Source organism: Oreochromis aureus, linkage group 17, assembly GCF_013358895.1.
Source record: "Oreochromis aureus strain Israel breed Guangdong linkage group 17, ZZ_aureus, whole genome shotgun sequence".
NCBI lineage: Eukaryota > Metazoa > Chordata > Actinopteri > Cichliformes > Cichlidae > Oreochromis > Oreochromis aureus.
In genome coordinates this window covers 31,661,502-31,681,498 of record NC_052958.1, presented here as the reverse complement: position 1 = coordinate 31,681,498, position 19,997 = coordinate 31,661,502, and the positions used below count along the sequence as shown (strand labels likewise).

Below are 19,997 nucleotides of genomic sequence, written 5' to 3'. Positions count from 1 at the left end.
TACGAAGCCTGAAGACCTTACGCTCAAAGGGCCTCTTTCAGAAACTGTGGCAGTGGCTGAAGTTCCCTGTGAGGAACCCTTTGCAGAGTCTGAATCCAGTCTTAACAGCAAAGATCTTAAGATCAAAGGATCTCTTTCGAAAATTGGGCCAGTTCCTGATGTTCCCTGTGAGGAACCTTTTCCTGAACCCAGTATGAAGTCCAAAGACCTTCAGATCAATAAGAAGAAGAAGAAAAAGGGCTTCTTCAAAAGACTTCAAAGTCTGTTCTGCTGTTGTTGCAGACCAAAAGTCACTGACTGACACTGAAACTGAGATTGTCACCGTACTGGGTCTGCGACCCAGTATTGGGTAAATATGTAAATATGTTCCTTAATGATTGTTGTTCATGTTTTTAGGGTTTCTTTAGTTTTCAGTGGGCTGGGTGTTTTTTTCCCCTTAGGGTTCTTTACTTAATTCTTGTTCATAGTTCCAGATTTGTTTTCCTCGTTCTTGTTTCTTAGTTTTTAGTTTCCTGAGTCCAGTTGAGTATCTATATGAGTTTTTGGTTTGTTTTTTGTGACGTTTATCTCTAAACAGCAATAAAAAATGTCGATTTAAGTTTCATTCCACGTAAGAGTCCTGTGTTTGGGTCCTACAACCTGCCTGTCACAGCACACCATGACAGAAATCAAATTTTATAAACTCATTCATATTTCTACACCAGTCTCCATCTATATTAAAGGGGGTTTTCTTTCAAACATTTGTAAGAGTCTCTTATGGTTCTCAAAATACTTCCACAAGTCCAGTAAGTGTAGTTCAGTAACATAACATATTGATGGTATCATTTTTACTACAGTTTGAACTTATTCTGTTAACATATGAACAACAGTAACTGAAACTGGTATATAAAATGCATTTCCTGTAGAAAATGTAGTGTGAATGCTAATAGCTGAATAGTTTGATTTGAATTTTTATAATTGCTGAAATCTTTGGTGAAAAACATGTTTAATGGGCTGAAATACACTGAAACATTCACCTGACAGCCAAAGCACAGAACTGAAATTCACATAGAAGAACTTAGAAACTAGCTGAACAGCTTGAAAATGTACATAAGAAAAACTGTCTAATGGCAAAAGAAAATTTAGAGCTAGAACACATCTGAATGAATATTAATAGCTCATATTCTTTAAATCACTGGAAGAGTGGAATTATGTATTTTAAATGTCTAAACTCAAGAATCTCAAATGAAAAAAGCTGAATATTTTCAGAATATCGGCTGTTTTTTGCCTTACCCTTGTGTATCTGCCATTTGTTCGAGGGGAATCCTCTATATGAGAAATACACTGCAGAAAGCCTGTGTCTCTCTTTGTCTGTGTGTGTGTAAGGGCTGCAGCAGGTGAAGCTGTTTGGGCAGGAAAAAGTACACAGCCTCTCTGATTGGTGGATTCAAATTGAGTTCAGACTCATTGACTGGCATAGATCCACTCAGGCCCCTCGGTGCTCCATGTCTGTGTGTTTGTGTGAGTTTCTGTGTGCATGTGTGTTCATATGTGTCCATATTTGTAATTTTGTGTATCTGCTGGCTGTTCCCTCTTCCTTTTCCAATGTTTCTGCCAATTTTTCACAGTTGAAAAACAAGTAGTTTTGAGAAAACTTCAGCTTTTTTCAGCTGGCCATTTTGCTTTTCCAATATTTCTGCTTAAGTTATTTCTTTTCTACTAAATTATACTATTTCTGCTACTATGTTACATTTCTACTACTATTATACTACTGTATATTAAGTTATACTGTTACACCACTTCTTCCAAGCTGTTATGTTTGTGCTAAATATTAACATTTCTGCTGAATTACAATAATTCTGCTGTGTTGTACCATTTCTGCCAAGTTATTATGTTTCTTCTAAGTTATTGCATTTCTGCCCAGTTATTACATTTTTGCTAAGTTGAGCAAAACGATTACAAGTTCAACTACTTTTCAAATACTGACTTCATCTTCTTCAGCTATTTTCAGCTGTTTTTAGCAGACAGCTTCAGCTTCAGCAAGTCAAAATACTTTTGTTAAGATGTTATGTTAATGCTCCATGTCAGAAATACATTGCAGAAAGCCTCTGTCTGTGTCTGTGTGTGCAAGGGGTGCAGCTGTATTGACAGGAAAAAGTGCACAGCCTGAGGAACCAGACAGAAGCAGCCTCTCTGATTGGTGGATTGAAATTGAGCAGTTCCAGGCTGTGTGTGTGTGTGTGTGTGTGTGTGTGTGTGTGTGTGTGTGTGTGTGTGTGTGTGTGTGTGTGTGTGTGTGTGTGTGTGTGTGTGTGTGTGTGTGTGTGTGTGTGTGTGTGCGTGCTTGTGTGTGTGGCATATACATTTCTGGTTTCTGCCAGTTGTGTGAATGTGATAGGCAATCTTCACAATCTCAGATCCCCTCAACAATAAAAGGGCAAAATCAGAGAAGAATTGGCCCCTCACATGCCTGTCAAAACATATATTTACTTTTAAAATGTGTTTGAGGGTCCTACAGGAGTTTGGGATACTGAAAGCAACTCATCTCATTTTGTGTTTAAAGAATACTAAGCTGGATTCTACAGCACATTTTTTTTCTTTGCACCATATGGTCTCCAAGAATTCTGGACACATTTTATGAGAGCTGTTGGATCCCTTCTGTGTGGCGTGCTTCAGATGAGCAGCGACTGAAGCGTTTGAATTTCTCATCAGTACCTGTGGATTTACTGCTGCTAGCGGAGCCAGCCACCTTAAAGGTGCCACTGTGGGACACTGACAGGCTCAAAAGGTCGCAGGTCCATCACAGAATCCCCATAAGCCAGAGCAGTGACATCAGCTGGAAGAAAAGTGGAACCTGTGTTTCAGAAGAAGACATTTATAATAATAATAATAATGGATTGCATTTATATAGCGCTTTTCGGGACCCCTCAAAGCGCTTTACAATACCACTATTCATTCACTCTCACATTCATACACTGGTGAAAGCAAGCTACAGTTGTAGCCACAGTTGCCCTGGGGCAGGCTGACAGAGGCGAGGCTGCCATATCGAGCCATCGGCCCCTCTGGCCAACACCAGTAGGCGGTAGGTGAAGTGTCTTGCCCAAGGACACAACGACCGAGACTGTCCGAGCCGGGGCTCGAACCGGCAGCCTTACGATTACAAGATGAACACCCAAGTCTTGAGCCATTTGAAGTATAATACTATACAGTACAGGGACACTGCGTTAAACAGCCTACATTTCCCATGGTTCTCATACAAACCTATAAATATAATGCAGGAAATAAGTAGAAATACACTTTAAATGTACAAGTTTACAGAAAATGAGACCTCACCCTAGATAAAACAGACAAACGTGTCTGGGATGTCTGAGTTGCTTTACACTAATTTGTGTCTTCAGCGCTGCAGGAATTCCTACATTCATTAAAGTGGCAATCCTGCCACCTAATGGTGGCCCAGACTGAGCCCTCACTGAAGTACTGCGATGGACTGGCATTTATGTAGTGCTTTCCAGTCTTACTGGTTGCTCCAAGTGCTTTATAGTACAAGCCACATGACTGGCTGTGTTTCAGAGCAAGAAATGTAAATAAGTTTTTAAAAAGTTATTAATTGTATGTGCTTTAAGCACTTCATCTCAATTGCACCTATGCCCACAGGCATAACCATAAGGACCTGTTTTTGTTTGTTTGTTTTCATTCACTGCTGACCTGCTTACAGCTGGCTTTGCCTTAGATTTGTCCTTTGAATTTAATAAATGCATGCAGCATCACAAAGCATGCAGGAAATGTTCTCAGTGCAGATGGGAATTGTGTTTGTTTTTCTTTTATGGCATACAGAATTAATATCAATTTTAATACTGAAATTAATATAATAGTATAAAGTGCCATTTATTATACTTTATCACATAAAGTATGATAAAGGGACTACAGAGCCTAATTAAAGGGCATAACCGGGAGAGAACAGTGCAAAAGAAACATTGTGCATATTTTAAGATTATTTAGAGATCTTAGATCATGAAATTCACTTTCCCACTCATGTTTTTGCTTTATTTGCTAAAAAAAAAAAAAAAAAGAAATTGTAGCATAAATGAACCACATCAATGAGATGTGACATCTTAGACAATAACTTTCCAATTTTTGGATCATAATCATTCATTTAAACATAAAGCATGATTGTATGATTAAAGTATGATACATGAACATACATGTAAAACTCCCATTATGTCTACTTAGACTGATGTTTAAATGAGGATGTTTGCATGAGTCTAACTTAAGAAGTTTTGGGGGTAAACGATTTTTAACATCTGTAGAAGAAATTAGCCTCTAGAAATTTTGACCTGAAAATTGGATAAAAAACCAGACCTGGGCGCCGGTTTAGCTCAGCGTGTCGAGCGGGTACCCACATGCCTTATAGCTGAGTCCGACCCACAGTCCTTTGCTGCATGTCTTCTCTCTCTGCCCCTGCTTTCCTCTCGTTTCTTCACTAAATTTATCAAATAAAGCTGAAAAAGGCCACATAAAAAGAAAAACCAGACCTATGGTCAGTAGTTAGTAAGTAATGATTGTTGTAAAACAAAAAAGTTCCTGTAGTTTCTCTGAAACATTAACTTTTCAGACAAGGAAACCCAGTGGCCTGTAATCCACACAGAGAGTTACTGCAAAGACCGAATAACTGTGATGGCCACAGCTGGATTGTCGACTCTGGGTGACCCATTCCTTCCACACAAACATGCACAGTCACTCAAAAAATAATATGCAATGACTAAAATGTGGATATTTTCAATTTTTTTTACTTTTTTAAAATAGATTTTTGATGATTATTTCATAGGATCATATAGTACATTTAGTGCCCCCAAAATGCATGCGAATAATAGGTCTGATTTCAGCACACAATTTACACAGATCGCTCCGCATTTTCTTAACTCATAACTATCAGCAGCACCACACAGCATGCAGGGAAACAAATATACTTAAAAAGAAAAGACTGCACACACACACACACACACACACACACACACACACACACACACACACACACACAGACAGACAATCTTGACAGCTGTGACTATTGACTCCATAACTGTGAACTGTAAGGCCACAGTGTCCCCTGCTGTCTGACTACTGATACTGAGACCCAAACACAGTAACTTTGACTTTAAATTTATTTTTTATTATTTTTTCACTACAGTCTGGCAGTCTTTAGAAAATGTTACAGAGCAAAAATGATTATTAAAAAAGACATTTTATTATACAATAACTGTTGGTAATGCTTGATTCCATGTTAAGTTTCTGCTATGCATCGTTAACGGAGGCATTTAGTAAACTGAGGCACTGACATCGTCGTTTTACTCGTCCCTCGCGTTTCCTTCAGCCAAAGATTCCACTCTTCTTTGCTGTCAAAGAGAAACAAACAAGTTATCACCAACACAGCATCCTCCATTCTTATCTGCCTGAATTTTTCTGCTCAGACTGGTTCCTTACGTTTTTCAGTAACAGTGTACATGGCTTCCATGCCAGCTTTAATGTGGTCTGTGACGTGACAGTGGAGCAGCCAAGTACCGGGATACTGAGGACGCATCTTTACTGTCTGAAAAGAAAGTAGGTAGAAAACCACATGACTCAATAGCCGCACAGTTAGAGTTCAATCTTCTAATTCTGTTGGATAAATTACTTGAAATTTGTGTTTTAAGGTGGTTGTCATGGTTCTGACCCACATTTTGTGTTTCTTGTGTTTTTATGACTTGTTGTCTGATGGTTTATTATTCTTAGAAGAACCTCAGGATTACCACCATGTTTACCGTTATACATTTAGGGTCCCCTCCTGTCTTTGCCCCTATCTGTGTTTGTGCTTATGTGTGTTGTGTCTTGTTTCCCCTCCTTGTGGTTTATCCATGTTTCCACAGTCCGCCATGTCTCTCTCTCGTCTGCCTATTCTTCACTCCTGTGTCATGTTCCCCAGTTTCCTGTTTTATTGTGTAGATCTTGTGTTTCACATATCTGGTTTTGCTTCCCGTTGTCTTGTCTAATTAGGTTCAGCTGTGTGCCATTTCCTTTTTACCTTGTGTGTATATTTAGTGCATGGTGTCTTCTGTTCTTCGTTGGCGCGTCTGCGTATTAAACCTGTTTGTCATTCCCAGTGTTTCATCTGCCATGTTCCCTGCTGTTAGGTTTTGTTCCCTATGTTATTATTTCTAGCTTCACCTAGTTTAGGTTTAGTTCGCTTCTCTCGGTTTCCCTGAGCTTTTGTTTCTCTAGTGTTTCATCAGCCAAAATAAAGGCTCGCTTTCTGTTTAATCATTCCCCTGCATCCGTGTCTGCTTTTGGGTCCACACCTCTCATCTTCCACATGACAGTGGTCGAATTAAAGGAATGCTAAATTACATACGAATTTACCACAAATGAAGTTTCACGACTATTTTATGAATGTCTCTCCTGCCACCTGTACTTTTCAAACAGTGTGAAAAATTTCAAAAGTTTATTAAATTATTTCTGTGAATTTATAATTTCTTCACAATCACATTTCTTTTTCATTTTTATTTCATAATGTTAGAAAACTAAGTTTTAATGGTACAGTGCATAATGATTGTGATTTTGAGTTTACATTACTAGTGTGATTTTTTTTTTCTTCTTCTTCTTTCAGCTACTCCCTTTAGTGTTTGACAGAGTGCATCATCTGGCTTCATCTCATGAACTTCTTCTTTTCCTCCTGCCTGGCAGCTCCAGTATATCAGCTATCCCTCCTCTGCACATGTCCGAAACATTTTAGCCATGTCTCTCTAACTTTGTCTCCAAACTCAGAGAGACACTCATCTCCGCCCACTCCTCCCTGCTTGCACTCTCTTCTTCACCTCTCCTGTGCACTGTCTGTTGCTTTGGATGGTTGACCTCATGTAATTAAAGTCATCCACCTTCATGCTAGTGTTAAAGTGAAGCGCCAGACCTTAATGTCAAAGAGGAAAGACTAAGCTCTTCAAAGAAGCCCTTCTTTTGAAATCTCACCTGAAAGGTGGCTGGAAACAGCTCATACACATCAGCACGGTGAGCACCTCCACCCAGCTGCAGAGAAAAGAGCATTTGTGAACTGCGTTTATATACTGTGTCATTGTGTGAGAGGGTGTTTTTGAATCATTTTTCAATACCTTATATTCCACACTATGGCCATGCCAGTGTGCTGTGTGTATGTCCACTTCATTGCCCATTCCCATTAGGTACCAGTACACCTTATCGCCCACCTCCATGTTCAAACCATTCAGGTTACCATACACATATCCATTGATGGCTGTACACAAACATGCACACATTGGAAAGAAAGATTATATATTTTTATGTGTAGATGAAAAAACAAAAAAGTTCAAAAATCCTGTTTTCTACGTGTCTGTTTGTCTCACCGTGCATTTTGTTGCTCTCTATAAAGTCTTCATCATCCTTTAAGTTTGGGCGAGGGTTCCTGATCTGCGCTCTGATGTTTTCATCCAGATACCTGTAGTTTAAGCAGCAGTCATAAATATACAGCCCTTCCTGTTTCAGGCATCACTGCAGAAAAAATCAGCTAAGCATCAAATCATCACACCTGGTCCTCAGAGTGGATCTCTGTTTCTGTTTTGGAATTCTATTTGAGTATTTAGTGTTGGATCGCTGTTTTTATTGAGGCTCTGGTTTCTGTTTACTTTGTGATTTTCTAGGAGTGGGTTTCATTTTTTTTGGGGGGGGGGGTTTGGTTCATAAATTTGGAGTTGTAACCACTGTCCTACTGAGGACTGTCCTACAAAGTGAGATTAATGGCTTAGCGAGCTGTGTTGAGCTTAAAGTCAGAGTTTTCTGTTTCATAAAGAAGAAATAACAAATAATTACTTATCATACTGATATACTTCTTATGATTACTTATTAAGAAACAAACAGAGGCACTTAGAGCCCATTCGGTGATAAAATAGTTAACTTGAATTAAAATGTTTATTTTACAGTTTTGTGCAGGTTAAAGTTTTTTTTTCATTAGAGATCAATGTTTTTTCTGCAGAATCAATCTCCATATTGTCTTATTTGTAATTTATTGTAATGTTATTTTTTCGTTCAGCATTTTATCACCTGATAACATCTCTAGTTATCAGGAGGGTACACTCATGGGAATCGTTTTGTGTGGACTCCGGAGTCATGTGACTGAGTGCATACAGAGCCTGAAGTGGAAATCACTGCTTAACAGAGTAAGCCGATGACCACCATCATAATACTGGTTATCTCTTACTGGAATTTTAGGTTTTGTCGAGCAGGCTAAGGCAAAGAAATGGCCTTTGTTCTGTTTATTCACGTGTCAGTCTTCCCTTGTTTCAGTTATGGTGGATGTTCATACCCCATTCTACTTTTGTAGCTACCTTGCTTTGTGTTTTACTTTCAAGTGTCTTCTCCTGATTGATGTCACCTGTCTCTCATAACTCAGCTGCATCCATTCCCCCGATTAACCCTCAGTGTGTGTGTGTGAACATGTGAATTTAACGAGGATTAAGTAATTTTGAATTGGAACTAAGAAATTAGGGTGGACCCTGTTACTTCAAATTTTTGTCATTTTAGCATGTATTGCCCGCTGAATAGAGGAAGCAGAGGTTTCAAAGGGACTCTATCTGCTACTTACCAACTCTCATTCTCATCAAAAACCAGGAAAAGCAGTGCAAACTCTTCCACTTCCTTCTTCAGTCCTAAAGTCCTGGAAGAGCAAAGATTTTATCATACTTTATTATGTGGTACTGCATAAACAGAATGTGTGCTGTGCTGTACATCAAGCAGGTGAACATGTAGATACTCACCTGCCCCAACTACGGCGGCAGACCACTAATGGACCAATCAGTCCGCTGTAAAGGTCCTGGAGGGGCAGGGGGACAACATATAAGTCTGTGAGTACCTGTTAGTGCCTGTGCTGTGTTTGGTCTTGCCTACATCATCGTACCTTTGCAACATCAACAGTAGAGTAGTACGCTGACACAGAGCACTCCTCTTGCTCTGTTGTTGGTCCAGTGTTCTTGTTGACATACCAGGTGTAGGTGTGAATTTCACCTGAGAAACACATTGTAGTTTTTAGTGTTTTGGACACCATTTATACATTAAGAACATGGCATAATCCATCAGAGAAAAAGAAGAGTAGATGGAATACTGTATGCCCTTTCTATGTTCTCAGAAAAACACATTTATTCTGCTGAAGTCATAAAAAAGTTACACAGTGACTGAAATTGTTTATTGATTGTGTCCTTTTGTTCCATCTGCTTCTATTATTTCTAGGCATTTCTGTACCTGGTTGGGTTTGGTGCACGCTGGGGTTTTCTGTTTTGACTCCGTGTGCATGAATGGAATAAGGTCTGGTTGCCATGTTCTTGAAAACCACCTTAACTTTGTCTCCAACATTAGCATGAATCATTGGACCTAAAGAGAAGGCAAATGTTTTAAGTACCAACTGGAGCTTAAGACGTTACACGATTAATCATGTGTTATTTACAATATGTAGCACAATCAGTGGCTTTTACTGCACCACCACTCGTCAGAGCTTCAAAAACTTTATGGAAAAATATGAATTTGTACAGCATGTGTCAGTGGTCTCTTCAATATACTCACCCACAATGCCGAGGTGCTCCATATCAGCTGTTCTTTCGACCTGTTTGGTAAACTTGTCACTGGTGAACTGTCGGTAGACGACCTTCTTGTAACGAGAGCCTATGAATCCACCCTGCTTGTCCAGAAAGATGGGGGCAGGACTGCAGCGAGAGAGTCACAAACACATTTTGATTTACTAAAACAGTTGCAGTTCCACTATAACGAGTTTTCACTGTTATATAAGAGGCAACCAAAGGCAACTCAATTTGCTAGCATTACTATTTAATTCTTTCTCAGCGCTCCTACCGCAATCTACGACAGTTTCATATTCTAAAAATGGTATAGTGCTCTGCTATATACAGAAAAAACTTTACTATGTAATACTGGTTGGCCATGGTTATTTTAATGATCCTACTGTAATGTCCAAAAACTGTTTATTAATATAAAATGCATTAAATTAGTGTAGGTACTCTAAGTCTGCATATTTAGAGTTAAGGAGCATATTCATGTAACAATGGGACACTTTTTCCTTAGATTTTACTAAATTTGTTATATTGTTTTCTGTAATGTTTCATAAGCTTCATAACGTAAACATGTAATACATGATGTATACTGTATAAAGGTGGACACACAAGAGTTACATATATGTGCTGCTGGTATACTGTATTTGTATCTCCGGTTTCTACGGCAGCTCTCAGGCTCGCGCCCTACAGCTGATACCTCTCCATGCCGCGGAACATCTCCACCTCCCAGGTTCGGTTTGGAGCGTAGTCCCAGTCTATTTCCATGGCAGCGATGTAGTAGGTTTTTGAATGTAACATCATCTCACTCTGACGATGAAGTATGCTGCACTTCTCTACCGTGTAGTTGGCCCTCATCCCATTACGGTAATGGTTCACTGTAGCAGATACCACCTCGAACTGACCTGAAACACATACACACGCAGATACAGTAATACACAATGTGATTGTTGGATTTACATAGAACACAAATGTGCTCTTTTGACTATATTCTCTGGTTTTGTTGTTTTGTCCAAATGTTGTTTTGTTTTGGGGGGTTTTAACACTTAAACCACTTTTTTTTTTTACCTTCCTAGATCAGTCTGCAATGCACCAAACCATGACACTTGTCTTTTTTTTGGAGTTAGCTCTCAAGTCTTCTCACTCAACACTTCTTGAAGGTTTAATGGCCAAGGTCATAGTAAGGGTAATTGTATTTCATGTTTACCTTTCCATTTTGAAATCATTCCCATTTACTGAACTATCCAACAAAACAAATGATTAACAGTCTGTGATGCCTTAAAAACATGTAACATTTCAACAGTACCTTTCAGCTTTTGTGCACTGAGTCAGTCTAATAAGAAATGCTACTGTCACAAATCAAAGAAATGCACCAGCATAGCTCCCTGACTTAAGCACATTTCCTCAGCGTAATGTCTTTGAGTAAGAAGGCTGTAAATGTAAATTCATCAGTGATTCAGACTTCTGTATCAGAATGACTCATGCTGATGGATGTTAAGATTCCTAATCATGCTTCGGTAGGAAACCTACTTATATTTATGGCATGATGCACACATAGAAATACGTTACGTTGTAAACTGTTTGTGTGTGCTTGGGAAAAGAGAGAACCTCAGTAGAACTGGGCGTTAAACTGCATGAAGGTCATTCGACTGATTTTTAGTTTTAGTCTTGTTTTCCACTGAATCATCAGTTCTGTCACTACTTTAGTTAGCTAATAAACTAATGTAACACTATTAGCAACAGCCAACTAGACCAACCCAGTGATGTCGCATTCTTTACTCGGACAAAACGGCGCTACACATGCTCTAAAAACTGTAACTTTAAGCACTTATTTATTAAATCCAGCTTCACAGACATGGCAGTACTCCATGGGATAAATTAACCTTAATACATTTAGTGTTTCATGTCCACTTTAATGGTTCTTACAACCGCTCTCATGGCAACTTCAGTTCAATTCAGTTTTACTTACAGCGCCAAATCACAACAACCGTCGCCTCAAGGTGCTTTATATTGTAAGGTAGACCCTACAATAATACAAACAGAGAAAAACCAAACAATCAGATGACCCCTATGAGCAAGAACTTTGGCGACAGTGGGAAGGAAAAACTCCCTTTTAACAGGAAGAAACCTCCAGCAGAACCAGGCTCAGGGAGGGGCGGGGCCATCTGCCACAATGCGTTGGGGTGAGAGAAGGAAGACAGACAAACAGGTAAATCAATGTGTCTGCTAGGTAAGACCAGCAGATAGTCTGACATTTTTATTTAAGATTAATCTTTTTTGTTGTGATGCCATTCTGTTTAAAATAAAAGAGAGAGTAGTGTCAATTAGCTTTTTTTTTTTTCAAATAATTCATGTAAGTTTCCTATTGGCAGCTGCTGTAGTTGCCAATAAATCAATTCAACCCATCTACCTCTATATTTAATTTGAATTTGAACTTTGGGCTTTTAATTTTTTTGTATGCATGGGCCACACCTAAAGTGTAACTAAACAGAACAACATGAATAAGCGTTCTCCTAAGGATGGATTAAGAGAAGGAGTAGAAAGCTCCATACCCATGCTGTCCGGCTCCATAGTGACAGTGTGTGAGATGTGAGGGAATACGCTGATGGTGTCCCGTCTGTTCTGCTCGTAGATGAAACGGTTGCCCTGGAAGTAAAGACTGATGATGTCTGTCTCTGACCCCAGTCCTGACAGGTGCCATGATACTTTATCGCCCTTACACATGGTCAGCCCTGGGAGATTGTTATACACGAACCCATTGATAGCTAAAGAAAATTACACAGAAATATTACACACAGGGATTAGGTAAGTTATGGTGGATTGCTGAGGCAGTAAAGGACATTAGCTGATAATAGTAACTGTCCCAAATGTAACTATTACATGTGGTGACTAAAATGAAACTTCACACTATACCCACCATGCATTTTGTTGCTCTCGATGAAGCCCTCATCCTCCTTGTTGACAGTGTTGGGAGCAGTAGTGAAAGTCCTAATGTTGTCATCGAGATACCAGCTCAGGTTCTCATCAAATACAGTAGCCATGAGGTGAAACTCTTTATTATAGTTTTTCTGCATGAAAAGAGAGAGAGGTGAAGAGGAGATGTTTCAGATTTTGCTTCATTAATCCAGTAAGGCCACAAAACTTTTTTTTTTCTTTTCTGTGATGTCAGAGTGGGACTGAACACTCAGGTTAGGAAGAGATTTTCCAGCCTGGAGACAGGAGCCGTGGATATTAGATGACTAAAACCAAAAGCATATTTTATTGATTTTAAGATGATCCGCCTCTTTGGATGCCACTGTCAGGAATATCAGGATGTCAGGAAGATTCATTCTGTTTCTTATGAGTAACTGCAACATTTTTTCAGTCTAACACAAGACACTTGTTTCAGGCCAGCAGAACAAGTCCTGTTTCATCAATATTTTCTGTGTAATTTACTGATAATTCTATTTGAATTTAAAAAACATTTATATGTCCACTGCACAGCCTGGTGTGAATCATTATATTCCAAATATATCTACCTTCATAATACCAGATTCAGGAGGATGTAACTTGCTCTGTAACCTGAACCACACAATATGTTGACTTGTTGGGGGGGTTTTGTCTCTCCTCTCACCTGTACTCCCTTCTTCAGTGATTTAGGTCGACAAATGAGAAGTGGCCCCACCAGTCCAGAGCTGGTGTCTTTAACAGGGTCCACAGCAGAGTAGTACAGATAGGTCAGACAGTCAGCCTCCCCTTCTACGGGTCCAGCACCTACAGGCACCATCCACTCATAGATGTGCACCATCCCAGGTCTGACCAGAGCAGCAGGGGGAGGAGTCACCACCCCTATTCACGCATTTCCACAGAGAAATGGAGAATTCTCATTAGCAATAATAAAGCATCAACAAAATGCTAAATGGTACCCAACTGCAGACTTCCACTTACTTGGCAGCCTCTTCAGCTCCCTCAGTTTCTTATCTGTATAAGACTCTGAAGAGAGGAAAGTAAGAGGAGTTCAGATGGATGAAACAGATATTAACACTGATAGCATTACTTGTGAATGTACATGCATTAACCTTCCAACTCATTGTGATACAGTGTGCCATCCTGTTCCACGCTGTACTGTACTCCATGAGGTTGTATTGTGTAAGGCCGACTGGCTTTGTTCTTGAACACCACCCTGATAGTGTCTTTCTCTTCAGCCTTCAACACAGGACCTGGAAACATTAACGTGCAAAGATTAATAAAAAAGTTACAAATTAAATAACACATTTTTTTTTTTTAAAAAGGCTAGAAATTTAGGATAACTGTACATAAGATGCTGTTAAGGTGCAATATAGTTTTTAATAATAACAGCTCATAAAATTAGAGGGATTATCAACATGGTTTAAGACACTAAACCAAATGAGTTTGTTCAAATATGAGTTAAGGCAGTTTTTGGAAATGTTCCACAACTCTGCTGTGCTTTTTAATTGCAATAACTGTATTTCTGACAAGCAGTTAATTCAAAAAACCTGTAATTAACTGAGGCAGTTATGTTTTTGTTAGCGTTTGTGCGCTTGTGTCATTCTGTCTGCAAACGCAATAGCTCGAAAGGTATTGTAACAATGGTTAAATGTTATTTTACAGTGACAGGTTGGCTATCTCTGCACACTGTTGTTATTTCTTTAAGATACATGTTTGGTTGTGCTGCAGGAAAAAAGGGAGTTAATGTGTGCAGGAAGGGGAGGGGGGTCCTTGTTGTTGTGTTTTTTTTTCCAGATTTTAGCAACATCAAACTTTCCAAAACCTCTCAAGCTTGAATTACCCAGAATTCCAAGGTGCTGTTCTTCTGGGCTGTGGAGCATCTTTGTCATGAAGGTGTTGTCAGTGTACTCCACATAGCGAACCTTCTTATAGCGGCTTCCAATGCGGTTTTGACCTCGGGTTACAAACGTTTCTGCCGCACTGCTCACACAAAAGCAAAGTTCAAATTAAGAAAGATCTGTACAGACCAGCAGACCTCTACATTCCTGTCAGTTTGTACAATAACTAACCCATCTGTAGGCACTGTAGGAGCATAGTCCCAAACTTCTTCTTCAGCAGCGATGAAGTACTGTCGCAGCTCTCCATGAGGCCGGGGCTTGTGGACATTGGGGAAACACTTCTTTATCTCAAATAAAGCTTGCATTCCAGCTAGACAAAAGCACAAAAAACAATGCTGAATACATTATTAATCAGTGTGCTGAAATGTATCCTTCCCTGAATTGTAATCCATAATCTCACCCATCAGGTGGTCATTGACACTACATGTCAGCAGCCAGTGTCCTGGGTTGTCAGCTACCATTTCAGCTGTGGTGCTAGAAGCAGGAAAAAGACTGATTGTGTCTGTATGATGGTTCATAGTGGTCAGGATCTGACCATGGAAATGAACTGAATGCATGTCCACCTGTAGATAAATAATATTTAAATAATTTTACACAAGGAGGTGAATGTACTAGAAATCCTTTTTGCAATTCTGAAACTAATAATAATCAAAGCAATCTGTAAAACAGAAAGTAACACATGCTTACATTTTTATTAAACTTGAACCTTATCTGATTAAAGACTATCAGTAGAAAACTTCTGCAACAGTCTCAGCAACGCAAACTTAAATCCTTAAAAAAGCTGAAGCTTTGAAAGCACTCGGTTGGAACAACCGCTGTGAGACTGACTGTATTTGCAGGTGTCTCATGGTTTAGTTAGCAAAAATTAGGATAATGCCCACAGCCCCTTCTGTCTTTGAAAAACTGTCTCCCGAGAGTTAGTGGAAGAGAGCCTGCAGAGGTGGAGAGAAGAGGAATGTCAGCAGAAACATGTGTGTTAATGAGAGTGAGGCAGGTGGAAAGGTGAACATGCAAGGAGTAGAGGGAAGGAAGATGGACAAGTTTAATTAAATACCTGGGGCCAACCATCCAAAACAACAGACAGCACACAAGAAAGGTGAAGAAGAGAGTGTAGACAGGGTGGAGTGTGCTTGGAGATGAGTGTCAGGGTGATTTGTGACAGAAGGATAGCAGCAAGAGTGAAAGGGAAGGTTTCCAAGATAGAAGTGAGACTTGCTGTGATGGATGGTTTGGAGACTGTTGCACTAATGAAAAGACAGGAGGCCGAGCTGGAGGTGTTGAGATTTTTGTTGGGAGTGGCCAGAATGGACCGTATTAGAAATGAGCTCATCAGAGGGACAGCTCCTGTTAAGCTGTTTGGAGGCAAAGTTCAAGAGACAAGATGGAGATATTATGGACATGTGCAGAGGAAGGAAAGGCAGGAGAGAAAGAGGAAGACAACAGAGAAGATTCATAAAGAGGAGGGTCAGTGTGAACAGGGTGAGATAGAGGCAAATGATCCACTTTGGAACCCTCTAAAAGAACCAACCTATTCTTCTAAATGTTTGTAAACATTATAAATGAAACTAAATGTTTAGATTAAATGTTCAGTTGAATATTTTGAAAATATTCTTGGTAACAGTAATATTAAGAATAGAGATGTGATAATATAACATAGATTACCTCATTGCCTAATGCAAACAAATGCCACTGGATCTTGTTGCCTTGGCACATGCTCAGTCCACGAAGATTACCATACAGCAAACCATTAATACCTGCAATACAGAGCAAGGGTAAAATGGTGCAGGGATGCAAATGCAAGCTTGTAAGTGTGCGCACTGGTGATATGCTTCCTCTCACCATGCATCTTGTTGCTCTCAATGAAGTCTTCGTCCTCCTTCAGGTTTCTGGCAGGATTTGTGATGTATGTCCTGATGTTTTCATCCAGGTACCAGCTGAAGTTCTCATCTGACACCATGAACAGCAGAGCATACTGGTAGTCTCCTGAACTATCGCCATGTAAGTCCAGAGTTCCTGCAGAGGAGAGGACATTTAGAAAGAGAGGCAGTACTTTCCAAAACAAAGAAAAAGGGGGATGAAAAATAGATATAAATATAAAAATAAACAAGTTTTTAAAAACTGTTTATTATTTTCTATTATTAATCTATAATGTAAACATAGTTACATAATGTTAACAAAAGTAAAAACTAGAATGTTTGGCTCTGAAAGAAACTGGACTAAAATTAAAATATATTAAAGTTGTACTTAAGTAAATTTAGTGGAGTAAATGTACCTCTCTTACAGACGATGAGGGGCCCTATCAGCCCTGAGTTGATGTCTTTTGGCGGGCTGACGTGGGAGTGGTAGAATCTGGTCATGCAGTTGCTGTCATGTGATGTTGGGCCGTGGGATTCTGCGAGGGTCCACTCGTAGGTCACTGTTTGACCAGGAGCTACTGAATCATCTCGCTTCAGCTCTGGACCCGTGCCATCCGGGTAGAGGGCTCCTGAAGAGTGAACCCACAAACACAGTCACGTATTGTATGTGTTAACCTTTCCACTCCACTCTAGTAGTACATCCGTTTGTGCATTTCTCACCCTCGTTGCCTTTAGTATAGTTCAGACCATGTGGGTGGGCGCTGTAAAGTCTGGAGGCCGTGTTCTTCAGGTGGACAATCAGTGTGTCACCCTCCTCAGCCATCAACAGAGGTCCCAGGTAACCCAGCCATTCTGCCTTTGTCACCTCCGTCCTGTAGGTGGCGTCGCTGTACTGCTTATAAACAGCCTTCTTGTAGGTTGAGCCGATACGCTGCGGACCGCTCTTCAAAAAGACGGAGGCTTCTCTGTTGAGAGATTCAGGCAGAGATGCATGAGAGTGGTTTTGTGTATGTGTCATTATGTAAGTTAAAACACGTCAAACTTCTAGAGAGACTGAGTGTCTCTAACACTCTTTTTTCCATAAAAGACATCATGGGTCAGATTTACTAAAAGGTTAAGGTCCCAATGGCAAAAATGCGCAGCGTCTTTCTTCCTGAAATAGCACAGCAAATCAGATAAGAGAGGGGAAGCTGGAAAAGAATCTATATGTTTGATATATGCTTATACTTTGATATATAGCATAAAATATATGATATAACCGGTAGGGTTGAGACTGGAGCGCGATTTATCCAAGAGAAAGGCTGCACTTTGGCGAACACTTCCCAAATATACCGAAATCTGTGTGCAGCACCTGTAATAAGATATATGATGTGTAAGAACATAATACATAAAACACAGCTGAGTGCTAATGATGATACTGTCACTAAGTTTTCAACTGCGTAACTGTGCGCATCGCAGTAACGAGACCGTTCTCACTCCCGACGCATTAGTAGGTTACGATGTGGGAATGAGAACGTGTTGAGTAACACCGTTACGCGCGCTGTGTGAGTCTGTGCGTAGAGATGCATATTAAAAGCCTGCTATGTAGGCTAGATGTAGACATTAATCCAACACACTCATACATTCCCCGACAGACATTTCAATATGTGATATAACAGCGGTGACAGGGAGAAATAAAGAAAGACAGAAAAAAAACACAGAGTGACTGTCGAGGAAAGACATGCAGAAATGTTTTATTGGGTAAAAATGCCAGACTTCAAACTTATCTGCTCACTATAAAAAGTAACTTGACTACCAGTAAAACAACGGGTACAACTCCTTTGTATACGTGTGAAGTTCAGATCAGCTCGATTCTCATCTTTTCGTAAGAAGCCCAGTAGGTTTTCATAGAGGAGCACAACTGAGATTCTGCTACAAGAATAAGAAAGGGTTACAGGACAGAATAAAAATTTTCACACTGCTCTAACAGCGCCGAGCCTTCCTCTCGCTCCAAATGAATAACACTTAATGAATCAAGTTTGCATGATTCATTTAAATATTAAATAAAGGGAAACTCTTACAAATACACGTGCAAAAGGCCAGCTGCAAAAGCACAAGCAAAGTTTACGCTCCACCTCTATAATAAATAGTAAGTCGTTTTTTATCACCAAAAACTGATTTTAAGCTGATAAGTCTGGTCCCTTGACTACAAGATGAAGCACGTGTACCAACACTGTGGTACACGTGTAAATAACGAATAACCCATAACAGTGATTCAGCATGAGCAACACCAGGATACCATATTATCCAAAAAGTACATTTATAAATATATAGTTGCCATTTTTTCATCACAGTGTCTTCATATTAATAAGAATAAGAATAAGAACAACTTTATTTATCCCGAGGGAAATTCTTTTGTCATGTACATGCTCAAAGCAGCAGGAGAGACAGAGGAACAGATGAATAAGATATAAGATATACAATATATACAATAAGAATAGTAGTGTACAGTAATATACAGTAGGATAGTGCAAGACATAGTATCGGATAACTCTAACGAAGTAATATACATAACTATATCCTGGTGAATAAACTTATATATCTGTCATATGCAGTGCAATACGTTCAGCAGGCTATAACTGTATAACAGGCTATAATCTGCTGCCCATAAGTGATCATTTCTGTGTGTCAATTGCTGTTGAAGCAAATATTAACATGTCGTGTTTGGGGGGGGGATTGTGCCCAAAACATTTTCATTCTTTATTTCATATTAATTTATGACTGTAATAAAATGGGAAATGTCTCGTGCGCACTTACTCATCGTCCTGGATTGAGCAGTTTTGGATGATGTTCCTCCCAGTTGGAGCATAATTCCACGACACCTCCTCTATCTTTAGGAAGTACTCTCGTCTCATCCCAGAAACACATGTTACCACACAAAACAACAGCAAAACAGCCCTTAAATCCAGCCTCAGCATTTTTGTCCAAAATAAAAGCTGACAGTGGTGATGATGATGACTCTTACTTTTATTTGAATTATTATTAATACTAATTTGAAGATAAAGACCCACGGCGCAGAGAATTGAAAGTCTTGGATGTCTGTCAATCAGTGTGTCTCAGAGACGTTTAACGCTCTGTGTCTTTATACTGCGTCACATGACTCGCAGGCTGAGGTCAGCCAAGCAGGACAGAGGGGGTCACTGACCATCAGACAGTGCTCGAGCCAAACCGACAGAGAGTAAAGACTGCCAGGTGTTGGATCAGCAGGGTAGACTTGCATAAGAACACAAACAGTTTTGTTCTCGTAAATCCAAACACCAAGAGATTAGGCTTAACCTTCATCATTTACCCCCTTGCAGATTTTCACTACAGCTCAAAATTAAGTTTTTAAAAATCAACATCTTTCGTTTAAGAATCTAAAGATTTTTATCTGTGTCAAATCGGAGTTTTTTTCTGTTCAGCAAAAAAAATCCAGTGACGTTATATTTAGCCAGTTACGTAAAAGTGGACTTTTGAGTAAATACCGATGTTTGATTTTAAATGCAAGAGGTTAAATGTTGAAAACGACCTTGTGTCACAACCAGATTCATTTCACTGAGCCAATAAAGATGTCTCTGTGTTTGGAGTCATTCCTACTTGTGCGTTTACTTTGCTAAAAGTCAGTTTATGATAATTAATTAATACTATTCCTAATTTATCTTTGTGTAAAGGTTCTCAGAACAAGGAGAAAACGGTCGCTGTGCACA

General features: G+C 39.5%; 1 protein-coding gene across 1 annotated transcript; it reads right to left on the bottom strand.

Moving 5' to 3' along the window:
- Positions 1–5,124: 5,124 nt before the first annotated feature.
- LOC116315484 (ceruloplasmin) lies at positions 5,125–19,374 on the bottom strand. The gene is made up of 24 exons (XM_031733811.2): positions 19,069–19,374; positions 16,993–17,237; positions 16,689–16,901; positions 16,256–16,429; positions 16,079–16,170; positions 14,817–14,979; positions 14,588–14,726; positions 14,359–14,498; positions 13,628–13,768; positions 13,497–13,541; positions 13,183–13,397; positions 12,487–12,637; positions 12,122–12,334; positions 10,270–10,474; positions 9,571–9,710; positions 9,253–9,381; positions 8,912–9,018; positions 8,772–8,827; positions 8,600–8,671; positions 7,365–7,456; positions 7,116–7,255; positions 6,976–7,032; positions 5,458–5,563; positions 5,125–5,369 (listed from the first exon to the last, which is right to left on the bottom strand). The coding sequence occupies exons 1-24, from the start codon at positions 19,227–19,229 to the stop codon at positions 5,344–5,346; spliced, it is 3,222 nt and encodes a 1,073-aa protein (XP_031589671.1). The 5' UTR covers positions 19,230–19,374; the 3' UTR covers positions 5,125–5,343.
- Positions 19,375–19,997: the final 623 nt, after the last annotated feature.